We start from the raw sequence: 14,222 nt of genomic DNA on the forward strand, positions 1-14,222 counted from the left end.
CCTAGGGATGCTTCCAGCCTCGCGATTCTCCAAATTAAACCTTTTCGGCAGGGAGGGGAGTTCCAGGTCTGGCCAAAAGGTGTGTTTTTTAACTCACAGCACCACCCCCTTTACAGGTTGAGGTTTATACTTTCACTTGAGTGAGGAGGAGGGAAGCCTAATTAGGGGCCCACCTCCCACTAGGCAGGGAAGGAGAGGCCGAAGGAGTATTTCATGGCCCACCACTTCTTCCTCCTTTACCCAAAGCTCACGCCATCCTGCCCAGGCTGGTTGAAGGGCCAAAGCTGACTCAGACCACCTTACTAAAAGCAAGGAGCTTTTTAAAAAACCAGACCTGGCCTTTCTGAATTCATCCTTGCGAACATCACCCCCTCTTCACAGCGATTCTCTCCCCACACCTCACATCTGTCTTCTTCCTCTGCCTTCCCCAGTCTTGGGGGGCAAGATAAGAGGGATACCCCGGAAGCTCAGGAATGGAAGGCACTCTCCCACCCTCCTCCCCTCCTCCCACGACACAGCTGGAGGGGGGAGGGGAGGTCAGCAGGGTTCATAAAGGCCAGATGTTGAGGAGAAAGAGAGCAGTGCCCACCCCACGCCCACCACTCCGCCCCGACCCTCACCCCCCAGAGGAAAAAAATTAAAAGACACAGGTTTTAAAAGGAACAAATATTTTGTGGTTCAAAACAGTTTTTCTCAAGAATCTGCTCTGTGCAAACAATAACTTTTTACAAAGCATTTTCACAGAAAAGGAGACAAGTCCTTCCCCAGTATGGCATGTGGGAATAGTTTCTCCCTCACCCTGTTTTGGGGGAAAGGGGAACATTATTCACTGGTGTGGACAGAAGGGTCACTGGGTCCCTAGGTTCTTGGGCAGATCCTCAACCCCCAGGTGCCCCTCACACCTAAACTTGGAATCTCCCTAAGAGCTAACCTCCCCTGACCTCACCTGCGTGGAGGAGAAAGGGCCTCCACCCCTCCCTGACTCTAGGGGATCCTCCCAGCCTGAGGGTGTGGTCCAGGCCCAGCTCTCCCCCCGACCCCTCCCTGAAAACAAAACCTCTGACCTCCAAACTAATCCCCTGGCCCTGCCCCCTTGGGATCCATCAGGGCCCTGACAACTCCCAGAATGCCTGAAGGAAAGGAGGGAAGTTGGAGGTACCTCAGCACAGCTCCCATCCAAACCCAAACTTTGCCCCTTCAGACCTCACTGGACCTTGTGGTCCGACCCAGAGCCCTTACATTTACCAACCCCCATCCCCCCCAAAACAGCTTGTCCTGTGCCTACCCCTTAAGGGGGCTGAGTTTGTTGTCCAAAACTGGACCCAAGCCTCCCTTCTACGATCACAAATGGTGGAGAGGACCTCAAAAGGCAGCTTGTTTGGTCTGATTTTGTTTTCTTCCACCCTCCATTACTTTCCCTGGCACGGTCTCTGGCCCCTTCCCCAGGCGAAGTCTGCACTTTAGGAGGGGAGGAGTTCCCTCGGCCCTGCCCCTCCTCATATGAGGAGTAAACTGGGGGAGGGGTGGGTTCATCAAGGGGCGTCCTCTTTTACCCATCAGACCTTATAAACTGAAAGCAACAGAAAAACTGAAGGAAACTCCAAAACTGGACAAAAGGGAAAAGTTGGTGGCTGAGACTTAAGATCTCGCCAATCAGGGGTCTTGGAGGCCCCTAGGAAGGGGGTGATAGTCCCCTTGCTCAAGCTGCCCCATCCCCCATGAAGGCTCCGTAGTGCTTGGAGTGCTGGGGAAGGCCTGAGGGGAGTGAAGGGTTAAAGGCCTAGATGGTGGGGGTGGGGGATGCCCCCAGGGAGCTGCCAATCACCTCCCCACCCCCATCACAACCCCCTCATCCCCGGGCTCGCCCACAGAAACAACCGGTTTGTCCATCACCGAGGTCTCCTTCCCCCTTTTTTTTTTTGCCTTGTCTTCGAGCCGCAACCTCCTTTACTCCCCCTGGGGTGAAGGCACTGCCCCCAGCGATCCGAGAAGGCAGAGGGGAGGGGCTGGAATCTGTGTCATTAAGTCCTTTTCCGTTAAGCCTTCTCCTGACTCCAGCCCTTAACTGTCTCGAAAGGATGAGGAGGAGGGGGTGTCACCCCAACCACTTAGGTGCTTGAAGATCACTGTCATTTGAGGTCCCTCTGTCCACAACCCATAAAACATAGAGGTCAGGCAAACGTGAGAAACCAGCCAGCAGTTTGGCTATGACCCCAACTTTTCCCTCTTGGCAGAAGAGGTATCACGCTCAGAGTTCCTCCAGGTTGATCCCCCAGAATTTGACGCCGGGGGGCTCAGGGACAGCGGGACCCCCCATCTGCCACGTCCACAGGGGGTGGGCAGGAGGGGGCTTAGAGCCTCCCTGGAGGCGAAGCGAGGATGCTGGCCCTAAATCTCCGTCCTCGCCCACGACCAGGGCCGGGGGGCAGGGGAAACAGTCGAGGAGGCTGAAGGTGCTGGTGGTGGGAAGCGTTGGTGCAGGGCGGCGGAGCTGCACGTTGCGCTGGGGGGGCGCCGGCCGTCGGCGTTTCTTGGCTGCTCCCCGGGAGGCCCCTTTTGCGGGCGGCCGTTCGGGCCCCCTGCGCAAACTCGGAGTGTCGAGGGCGAAGCCCTTCGCATAACACCAAAGTTTCGACCGGCGGATCAGACGATCGAAATGTTCCTGGCGGAGGTTGCCGGGCGCGGTCAGAGCTCCGCTGGCCGTCGAGGGGCTAGCGGCGGGTGCCTCGGGGGCGGCCTGCGGGGGCGTTCCATCGACTGCAGCCGTCCGGCCCGGCAAGGGCGGCTCCGGCAAGGTCCCAGGCCCCGCGGGCTCGATGGAGAAGCTCGCAGGTGGCGGAGAAGGCCGGGAATCGGGCTCCCGATGCGGGCTGGCGGCGGCGGGGCCAAGCTGAGAATCAAGACCCAGGGCTGGCCGAGGCGGAGCCGAGGCGGGACCGGTCAGAGATTCCCGAGGGTTCCGGGGCGCCGGGCAGCGGCCCGGAGGTCCGCCGGAGCGAGCGCCTAAGTGCGGGAAACTGCCTCCGCCCTCTTCCTCCTCACCGCGGCCCCGGCACACTGCGGCGTCGGCATCCTGGCTGGCCGGGGAGCTCGGAACGCTGGACCGCCCGGCCTGTCCCGCGAGGTGTTTCAGGCCATCCGGGGCCCAGCCGCCGGTGCACAGAGGGGCGTGAGGGCCCAGCAGCAACGGAGCCCGCGGCGCCGGCTCCCCAGGCCCCAGGCCCAAAGAGGACGCCCGGGGTTTGGCAAGGGCGCAAAAGGCAAGGGCACGCAGGCACAGCGGAGAGAACTCCTGGGTCCCCAGACGCGGCTTCCTAGGTGTGGGGGAGCAGGGCGACCCTCGCGGGGACGCCGGCACTGCGAGGCGGGGAGCGGGGCACAGAGTCTCCATGGAACCGCCTAGGGGGGTGCCCACTGAGGGGGCCCTGGTCCCAGCGGCGGGATGCCCTGGCTGCCCGAAGAACCCACGGACGAGGGGAACATCGCCCCCCCTCGACGGGGAGGTCTCTGCTCACGGGCGCCCCCGGCCCGCACCCTTGGGCCGCGAAGCTCTGACTCCCTTCTCGATCTCGTCACGCGGCCCTCCCGGCGGCCGGACTCCTGGGTCCCTGCGAGTCCCTGCGCGGGCGGCCGCCCTTCCTGCCGCCGCGTTCCCTAAGCAGACCCGGCGGGAGCCCCTCTCGAGTAGCCCGGAGCGCAGAGGCGGGGGAAACAAAGCGACCGGCGACCGCGGGAAGCGGGAAGGACTCGGGGCCCGGCACCCGGTGCCCGGGCCCAGGCGGCGGGGAAGGCGCCTTCCGCCCGCTCGGCTTCTTTCTTCCCCGCTGGCTCCCGGAGACCGCGTTATAGAGAACTGCCCCCTCGCTGCCCCAATACCAGCGCCGGGGCTGCGAGCCCGCCGCTGATTGGGCAGCACCGCCTGTGACGTTACCCCGGACCCCACCCCTTCGGCGGCACCGCCCCCGTCCCCATTCCGCACACAGACACACACACGTGGACCTGGCGCGGCCGCCGCAGGGAGGGAACGAAGGAGAGAGCGTGCGCTGGTGGGAATGCAAGGGGCGAAAAGCGACGCTGCACGTGGCCGGGTGACGTCCTGGCATTTAGTCGTTGCAAAGCAATTCATTTTTTCTGTTAAAAGTCATGATTTTCGCATCTGTAAAATGGGAATATTCATATCTACCCTCTTGGGGCTATTTAAATGAAAATAGATGAATCTCAAAAACAGTGATGAGGGAAAAGATGAAATGAGGCGATGGTGGCTTGAAAGCTTTGCATGGCAGGGGCACCTGCGAGCAGAGAATATTCCCTACCTCCCTGTTCCAGCCCCTTAGAACGGTGGCTGGTGCGCAGTGAACTCAAAAAATGTTGAATGAATAGTTAGGAATTGAGTAAGCGTGTGCCAGGTGGGAAAAGGGAAACAAATTTGGAGAGGGGTATTATTACACCACAGAAGACGATAGACTTTCTCACTACCTGTTTTCATTTCTCTAATGCAGTTTCTAAACGACCTGTTAACCAAATTCCAAGGGGCTGGCTCGGCAGACCCCCTTGAATGCCAAGACTCCGCCCTCTGAGTCCTGAGCTGCGAAAACGGGTTGAGGAGGTCAGAGAAGGGGACATACAGACCCTCACTCTGATCTTCCCCAAAAAAGTAAAGCAAAGAAAAAGTGAATCCCCAATAAAAATCCCCCAAATCCTCCCCACAGCCTGGTCTATTACCTTATACTTCTTTAGTTTCTGCATAGCATACTGTGATATGAAAATCTGAAGGTATTTTTTTCTTTATTTTCTGTCTCTCCTATTACTCTGGAAATGAGCTGATGAGAACTTGGTATTAATCAGGACTACATCTTCGCTGTCTAGAATTACGCGCAAACATAACTGCCCAATAAATACGGGCACAAGTAACGCCCCTTTTTTTTATTACAAAATCAGTCATAAGCATGTAACTCCATAACATAGCAATATCACAGGCACACCACATGACATTTTAGGTGAAATGTTCAAATTAGAACTAAAAATTATTACACCCATATTACTACCCTACCAACCACACTCAAGCAGGTGTTACTTCTGCCAGACCCTGTATTTGTAAGTGAATGAATGAATCCCCAGAATATGTCTCCCTTGACAAAAATTAGGTTATCAGAATATGGCTTCCTCCAATCCCCAGAAATAGAGAGAGAGTTTGGAGTGATGGCTGGGAGTGAGAGTGTGCAAGGATGCCGGAGGGAAGTCAGAGAGAGAAATAGCTCATTCTGGGGCTGGGGTAAGAGGAGCTTCCTGTAAGGGGACAAATCGTGTGGTTTGCATCCTGGCTCTCCTGGCCATGACAACAGAAACATTTTTTTTCCCCCTACAAAGTCATCAAATAACATTTGGGAGGAAAGGAATCAGGAAGGTCGGCCTCCCCATTGCCCTTTGCAGAGGCCAAAGGTAAAGGCTCCAAAGTGGAGCTAGAGTTTAACAAACGGGGGAGGAGAGTGTTCTGTTGCTCTGAACTCTCACCTGCTAGCATCTTCTACAGGTTTCCAGGGCAGTTGTCATGAGGGGAGCTCCTAGGGTCCTGCTGGCCTAGACTTCAGGGTCCCTAAATGCCCCCAAACACTGACCCCCCTATCCCCTCCCCACACACGAGGAAAGTTTCAGTTATAAGTAGCACTGTTACGAACATTTGCATACAAGGCTTTGTGTGGACATATGTTTTCATGTTAAAAGTGGAATTTCTGGTTCACACGGTAAATTTATGTTTAACTTTTGAAGAAACTGCCAAACTGTTTTCTACACTGGCCATCCCATTTTACATTTCCATTAATATCCATGTGATAATAAATGAGGAAAGTGAGGGACAGAGATGTTAACTGATTTGCCCAAGGTCACACTGCTAGCAAGATCAGAGTCTGGACTCAACCCCAGGTCCCAAGTCCATGCTCATAACCAAAAGTCTACCCCATGACAATACATCTAAGAGGGAAGCCATTTCTTGCCCTACCACACTGTAGCCGCCACCATCTTTGACCATCTTGCTTCAGGAAGGATGATGATCTTCACGGCTGTCTCTCTTGGGGGACAGTGCTGAGAACTCTTATTCTGAGACAGCAGTCCCTGATTTCTCTTGCTGGTGGAGAAGAGGGGCATCTGCTTCATTCCAGCTCTACTGCAGCCTCTTTGCAGCTGCCACATCTGGGGCACGGGCTTGGGCCCCACCTGCAGAAACCTGGACGATGCAGGTCAATAACCTCCTCCTTCTCCTACTCCAAAGGCCACCAGTTTAGCGGCTTTGTCGGGGACTGTTACTATTGAGAGGCCTTCGCTGGAGGAGGAATTCCCTCCACCTCCACTTTCCTTTCTTTCCCTTCCTTGAATCAGGCAAAGTCCCCTGTGGCATGGAAGCACTTCGCAAAACAGTAGGAATTAGGGTACTCTCCTCGAAAGGATCTAGAGTAATCAAGCCTCAGTTTTCAGAGCACTTGGATTGGGGTGCCAGTGGCGCGATCCTGAGAGGGTCACCTAGACACTCTGAAGTACAATGTCCCTATCAGTGAAAAGGGGACAACAGTAGCTGCCTCATAACATTGTCAGGAGGGTGGAAACACGTGAGCCGGCTGGCCCCGCCGTTGCAATTCCCGTTGCTTACGGTAGAGGACACTCGATCCCGTCCTCAGCCAGAGGGAGGAGAATGCAACAGCACCCTTCTCGGAAGCCCACTCCCCATAGGAGAAAAAGGGACAAGGCCAAATGCTGGGTTCCAACTGATGCCTCGGGAGTAAGGCACAGGATAGGCCCCTAGGAACCCGAAAGCCATCCCTTCCACGTCCTGGCCCATCTAAGACTCACCCAAAGACCCGTGTTCAACAATCTGGGAGCAGAGGACCTGCCTAGTTGCCCTTTCCCTGGAGGAAGGCACAGCAGCGAACTGGCCCCAGAGGTCCAGCCCAATAACAACGTCCACAGCACTGACTACATTCCAGTCTCTGGTTTGAGAACTTGATATTATTTAATTCCCCTAACAATTGCACAAGATAGATACTATATTTTTAAAATTTTACATACCATACATAACCCAATTTCAGTGCCCAATCCAATGATTTTTATTAAATTGACAGTTATATGATGATGATCACCACAATTCAATTTTAGAACATTTCCTAAGAGACTCCTCATCGCTCCTAGCATTAATTCCGCATCCCCACCCCCCACCACCCCCCAGTGCCTAGTCTACTTTCTGCTCGCCAGGTCTGCCTTTACTGGACGCGTCATAGAAGTGGAATCGAGTACATGTGTGTGGTCTGTTGCATCTGACTTCTTTCACAAAAGCATGATGTTTTCCAGGTTCATTCATGCTGTCGCATGTAGCAGTGGCCTGTCCCCGTTTGTTGCTGAGTACCATCCCCTGGTCTGGGCACACCGCAGTTTGTTTATCCAACCCCATTCGGGTTGTTTCCACTTCTCGGCTATTGTAACACTCTAACGAACATTTGCATACAAGGCTTTGTGTGGACATATGTTTTCATGTTAAAAGTGGAATTTCCAGTTCACGTGGTAAATTTATGTTTAACTTTTGAAGAAACTGCCAAACTGTTCTCTACACTGGCCATCCCATTTTACATTTCCATTAATATCCATGTGATAAATGAGGACCGTGAAGGACGGAGATGTTAACTGATTTGCCCAAGGTCACACTGCTAGCAAGTGTCGGAGCCTAGACTCAACTCCAGGTCCCAAGTCCATGGTCATAACCAAAAGTCTACCCCATGGCAATGAATCTAAGAGGGAAGCCATTTCTTGCCCTACCACACTATAGCCGCCACCATCTTCGCCTCTCTTGCTTCCACAATTCCCTAAACCAGACCCCGTTCCAACCCAGCAGGACAGCATCACCCCTTAACCACCCCCACACTTTGCCCTTCTGGAAACTGGCACCCAGGGTGAACAGCTTATGTTCTGGATTCGGATGGGCCTGTTCATATTCCCGATTCATCATTTTACCAGGCGTGTGCTTTAGGGGCAAGTTCCTTCACTTCTGCTTTAGTTTCCTCAACTGTAAAACAGAAATCACATCTTCCTTCGTGCAATTAAAATGTTTTATTTTGTATAGTCAATAATATTGGGATAACTACGTATGGTGTCAGGGGCATGCTGGAAATATCGGGGGAACACTTTCCAAGGTATGTGATCGTCTAACCACTGTGCTGTACACCTGAAACTAATACACGATAACACTGAATGTAAGCTGTGAGTGAGAAATAAAATTTAAAGTTCTTTTAAAGATTTTATTTATTTATTTTTTTAGAGAGAGGAGAAGGGAAGTAGAAAGAGAGAAAGAGAAACATCAATGTGTGGTTGCCCCTTACATGCCCCCAGCTGGGGACCTGGCCTGCAACCCAGGCATGTGCCCTGACTGGGAATCGAACCGGCAACCCTTTGGTTCGCAGGCCCGCGCTCAATCTACTGAGCTACACCAGCCAGGGCTAAAGTTCTTTTTAAAAAACATTTTATTGTGGAAATTTTCAAACCTATACAAAAGCAAGCAGAGGAATATAATGAACCTTCACATACCCAATACCCAGCTTCAACACTTACCAACTCATGGCCGATCTTGTTTTATCCTTACCCCTACCCACTTTCTCCCCTACCCCAATTTTTAAAAAGTCAATTTTACTGAGGTATGATTTCAATATAATAAATGTCCATTTTAAGTGTACAGTTCAGATAGTTTTCCCAGTAGAATGCACCCATGTAGCCACCGCAGTGAAGATACAGAATATAACCCATGTTATCTTGAAACAAATCCCAGATGTCATATAACTTCAATTCGAACTCCCTCAATACATATTTCTACAAGAGAAAGCCTCTAAAAATAAATATAACCTCAGTGCTATTATCAAACCTAAAAGGAATTAACAGTCATCCTTTAACATCATGAAACAGTCAGTATCCAAATTTCTAATTACCAGAAATGATGGAGACAGAGTCCAGTGGGAGAGCTTGGACGCTCCAGCTAATCTGAGAAGGAGCAGCAGAGGAATGGCCACGGTCCAGGCAGGGTGACCTTGAGGAGGGAAGTCCTTTCAGAGACAGCAATCTTCCACGTAGGCTCTAAAGATGAGCAGGACTACACAAAGGAGGCGTGAGAGGGGAACTGCCGCTGAGGACCCAGTACGGGCCAGGAATAGAGGCAAGCAGGTGCCTGTCCTGTCGCTACCAACTACCAGCCATCACTAGCCATCGACTCTTGTTAAGAAGAGAGGATGAGGCCCCGGCATTAGCCCCCCGTCTCATCTGTTCTCCCAGAGGCATCCCTTATCTCTCTTTCACGTCTCTCTATTAAAAAGCCAAACCACGCCCTGGCTGTGTGGCTCAGTTGGTTGAAGTGTCGTCCCAGAAACCAAAAGGTTGGGGGTTCAATTCCTGGTCAAGGCATATACCTAGGTTTCAGGTTCGATCCCAGGTGGGGTTGTGTATAGGAGGCAACTGATCGATGTTTCTCTCTCATATCAATGTTTCTTTCTCTCAAGAAAAAAAAAATCAATAAGTATATCCTCGGGTGAGGATTTAAAAAAAAAGCCAAATCTTCCCTTGACCCCATAGGCTGTAGCCCCCATCTTTCCTCCCCTTCACAGCCAAGCTTCCCACAAGAGCTGTCTACACACTGTCTTCCTTTTCTCACTTCCCACACACTCCTCAACCCACTTCCATCTGCTTCCTCCTCCACCGCCCCTGAAATAGCTCCTGCTGAGGTCCCCGTGGCTTCCATCTCATTAAAACTAGCAGGCTCTTGTCAGCCCTCTGGTCTTGACCTCTCAACAGCATCCCACATGATTGGCCACTTCCTCTTTCCAGAAACTTTCTAGTCCCCCGCCTTCCAGGCACCTTGCTTTCCTGGTATCCTCCTGCCTCACTCTGCCCCCCCTTGGTCTTCAGCGTGGGCTCATCCCCTTCTCAGCTCAAACCAAGGCTCCTCAAGGCTCAATCCAGAACGTATCCCGGTCTGTCTGGACATTCTCCTGTGCTCGCTCCGCAATTACCATCTGGCCACCGCGGGGCCCAGCCCACACCTTTCCTCTCAGCTCCGACCAAGACACCTCGCTGCCCACTCAGCTCCTACCTTGGGCATCTCCAAGGCCCAGCAAACTCAACCTGTTCCAGACCTTCAGTGACCCGTGTCCTCTGCCACACTGACCACTTCTAAGGAAGCCTGGACCAATGTATGGCTCCTGCATCCACCCACTTCCACAGCCAGAAACCCAGATGTCATCCCGGCACCTCCCAGTCAGTGCCTCGGCATTACACTCCACGTCTGCTGCTCTACGTCCAGTCCAGCCCACCTCAGCAGCACCCCCACAGCCTGCCATGCCCTCTACATAGCCAGCAGTCACCTTTTAAGCCGTAAAGAGGATGGTGTTACCCCCTGTTCAAAACCTTTTAATGGCTTCCTATCGCTTTCAGGATGAGGAGTAAAACCATTAACTTGGCTCACAGGTGAGTCTGACCACCTTACCCACAGTGCTCCTGGGGAGAAGGAACTGGTCCCTTCACCTCCACCTCCCCTGTGCTGTCCTCCCTCCCTCCAGCCACCCAGACCTCTTTTAGCGCCTAAAGCAACAAAGTCCCTCCCCTCCCTCCCTTAGCACATACTGTTCCACAGGTCTGTGAACTTTCCCCACCTCCCTTTCCTGTGCCTGGCCCGCACCTACTCGGAGCTCCACTGAACCATCCCTGCCTTGGAGAGAACCTCTCCCAGCCCTCCGGACTGTGGTCCGGTCGGCTGCCATCATCATCCGCCGTCAAGACCCGTGAACCTTCCTTCAAAGCATTGTCATTCACTTGCCATTGTTCATACATTAGTGTGATTAATCAATTATTCACCTCTCCCCTCCCACACTCCACGTTTCATGGAGACAAGGACCACATTAGATTTTGCCTTAGTTCAGTGACGAGTACACAGTTGGAACTCAAATCCATATTTTAAAAAAGACTTTAAGCCCCGGCCGGATAGCTCAGTTGGTTGGAGCGTCATCCCACTGTGCCGAGGCTGTGGGTTTGATCCCTGGTCAGGGCCCATCCAAGAAGCAACCACTGAATGCACAAATCGCATAAATAAATGGAACAACACATCAATGTTTCTAAAATCAATCAATAAATACTACTTTTTAATCATTTTTTATTATGTACATTCACACTGAAAAAGTAGAGAATAGTGAAATGAACCCCATATGCCCATTACCTAGATGGGAAATTATTGACATTTTATCATTTTTACTGAAATATTTTCAAGTGATTTAGAGTTTTCATGACTCTTATCTCCTAGTTACTTCAGGAAGTTTTCTTACTGCAATATGATAATCACACATTACAAAATTAGCAATAATTCCTTAAAATCATCTAATAACCAGCTCATACTCAAATTTCCCTAATTGTCTCCCCAAAACGGTTCTTTTGCATTTGGTTTGTTCCAACCAGGATCTAAATAAGGTTCACACGTTGAATTTGGTTACATATCTTAAGTCTCACTTAAATCCAGAATATCTTTCTCCCCTATGCCACTGAGTTGCTGAATTGCTAAAGTATTTTAAGTAAATTGCAGACATCATGGCCCACCTTCTAGATTTCTCTGATTGCTGCCTAGTTGTGTTGTTTATCCTGTCTTTCCTGTAAACTGGAAATTAGATCTACAGGCTTGATTAAATTCAGATTGACTGGCAAACACACTTCATGGGTGATGCTGCTTCCTCCACGCCTGAGCTCCCCTGTTAGCGATGGAATGCTGATGGGTAGGCCCCCTTGATGACAGCTGATCCCTTTCCTGAGAAGTTTCTTCCTTCAGGACCAGCAGGTAACCTGTGGGACCACACCTTGAGGTGACTACGTTTTTAATCAATGAATGGAGTAGGTCGGTGTGGCTGAACAGTGATGAGGATGAAGGGCAGAAACCAGAACTCCAAGGGTCAAAGGCCTTGATAAGAAATGTGGACTTTGTCCTGCAGGATGGGGAATTACAGACCACTTTTATACAGAGGAAATCATGTGATCACACTTGGCAAGGGCAAGGGGTGGGGAAACAGGGAACGAGCATTTCCTGAATGCTAATCCTGAGCCCAGCTCTCTGCTCGGTGTCTGGCACATGTGACCTCAGTGAAATTCCCACTGTATTTAAAAGAAAAATCCTATTTTACAGATGAGGGAGTGGAGGCTCAGACTCTTTCAGTCACTCATCCAGGGTGGCAGCAAAAGAGGGCGAAGACCTAAGGAAGGCAGTGACCACAAGTGTGGACGGGTATTTGAGGCAGAATCATCAGCACTTGAAAGCAAGTGGCCACGGGGAGGAGGGGAAGCAGCAGCCCTGGCTGAAGCTGACTCATGGGTGGGATGCAGGAGGGGACAAGCAGGTTGAAGGGGAAGATAATGAGCTCAGGCTCCCAGCTGCCCAGATGTCTCCAAGCCGCTCTCTTGAGAAATGATGTTTATAACATGACAATGTCTATAATTTGGCTTCCGGCATGACTTGATAATTGGCTTAAGTTATCCCTCACTGGCATTCCGTTCAAAGCAAGGACGCTCATGCATTCATTCTGATGAGGCCTGTTTTCTGTGTTAAAAAGTATGTGTGAACCTGGAGCTGTGTGGTCTCTCTCTTGGCTCAAGGGGGCCAGAAACTGAAGTCAGAGGGTGGGTGGGCTGTCTGTCCTCTCAGCTAGAGTCTGTCTGTCCCTGCGTGTGGGCCCCCCCTCAGATAGAGAGCTGCCGGACGGCGGAGTCCTGGAACCTGCCCAGTCAATGCCCAGCAGGAGTGTGGTCAAGAGCTGGGTTCCAGGAGCCACACTGGAGAATACAGTGACAAGGAAGATGGTCAGCTGGGAGGCAGCTGCCAAGGTCTGCTACAAGGATGCTTAGGGCTGAAAGAGGACTATGTTTAGAGGAATCAGGGAAACTTTTTTACTTAAGAGGTGTAGGCAAGGCAGGTTTTATGAGACTTGGTGGCTGATCCAGAGAAGGGATGAAGAGTGAGGAGACAGAGAGCTGAGAAGGACCCTCGGGTTTTGCCTCGGGAGAGAGTGGGAGCTATTAACTGAGGTGAGGACCTCCTGCAGGAGGGCAGGTCCCGGGATGGGGAGATGGTGAGTATAGTTTGGGGGTCAATGAGACAAATCTGAGTGGGTGTGGCCTGAGGAGACCGGGAAAAGGAGGTCTAGAGAGCAGTCAAGGCCAAGTCACAGGCACACTGATCAAGGCTGAAACTTCAGGTGTGCATAAGCTCTGCCAGGGAGAGTCGTGTGGATCCCAATGACCCCTTTGGGGTGGTCGGGGAGCAGGATGCCAGCAAAAGCATCTGAAAAGTGTGGGAGAGTGAGACGTGCAGGGGGGCCACGGGATCAAAGGCCATGGACAGGTTAAGTAGGACAATGACGGAAAAGTTACTGGCCTTAGTGATTCTGAATGAGCCCGTCAGGGGTCTAAGAAACTGACTCTGGCTTATTAGCAAAAACAGGAATGGCAGAGATCGCCTGGGGGTGGAGATGAAGAAGCAAAAGGCATAGCTGTCTCTTAGCAGGACATGGCACCAGACACGACAGCCACTGGCACCACGAGCAAAGCCACCAAGAGGGACCCCACCCGCCGCTGTTCTGCTGACTCCTCAGAGCGCAGCACGGGGGCATCGGATTGGCGAGGTTTGGATTACATGCCCACACCTCAGTGCCCCGAGAACTGAGCCCCAGAGGCTCAGAATTCCTTCCTTTGGTTCTTTCAGTAAATATTTATTGAGCATCTAGTATGTGCCAGGCACAGGTCTAGGCCCTTGAAAACATTGACAAAACCCACAGAGATCCTTGTCTTCATGGCCCTGTCATTAGAGGGGAAAGACTGACAATAAGCAACAGACATAAGTATGTGAATAATGTAGGTTAGTAGGACAAAGAAAAAGTAGAAGGGAGACTGGAAACGTGTAAGGAGTGGGCGGGAAGGGCACGGGTTGCAGTTTTACACAGCGTGGTCCAGGAGAGCCTGATGGGGAGGCAGAGCGAGCCCTGCATGCACAGGAAACTGCAACAAAGCCAGAATGGCCGCAGCACAGGAGCTGGGGAAGAGATTGGGCCGGAGGGGCTGGAGGGATGGAGGGATCGGGGCAGCAGACTGGACGCGCCCTCGATCCTGCTGCAGTTTAATAGGATCTCTTTGGCCACTGCGTGGGGAATAGGAGGCAGGGGCAAGGATGGAGG

At 52.1% G+C, this 14,222-nt stretch overlaps 1 protein-coding gene across 1 annotated transcript; it reads right to left on the reverse strand.

Annotated features, from left to right (window-relative positions):
* Positions 1-677: 677 nt before the first annotated feature.
* EPOP (elongin BC and polycomb repressive complex 2 associated protein) lies at positions 678-3,831 on the reverse strand. The gene has a single exon (XM_045182587.2). The coding sequence runs from the start codon at positions 3,389-3,391 to the stop codon at positions 2,249-2,251; it is 1,143 nt and encodes a 380-aa protein (XP_045038522.2). The 5' UTR covers positions 3,392-3,831; the 3' UTR covers positions 678-2,248.
* Between the last annotated feature and the right edge of the window lie 10,391 nt (positions 3,832-14,222).

This window comes from Desmodus rotundus, chromosome 9 (genome assembly GCF_022682495.2).
Source record: "Desmodus rotundus isolate HL8 chromosome 9, HLdesRot8A.1, whole genome shotgun sequence".
Lineage (NCBI taxonomy): Eukaryota > Metazoa > Chordata > Mammalia > Chiroptera > Phyllostomidae > Desmodus > Desmodus rotundus.

Coding starts and splice junctions, on each gene's coding strand:
- EPOP (XM_045182587.2), bottom strand. CDS start 3,391: ATGGAGACTCTGTGCCCCGCTCCCCGCCTCGCAGTGCCGGCGTCCCCG.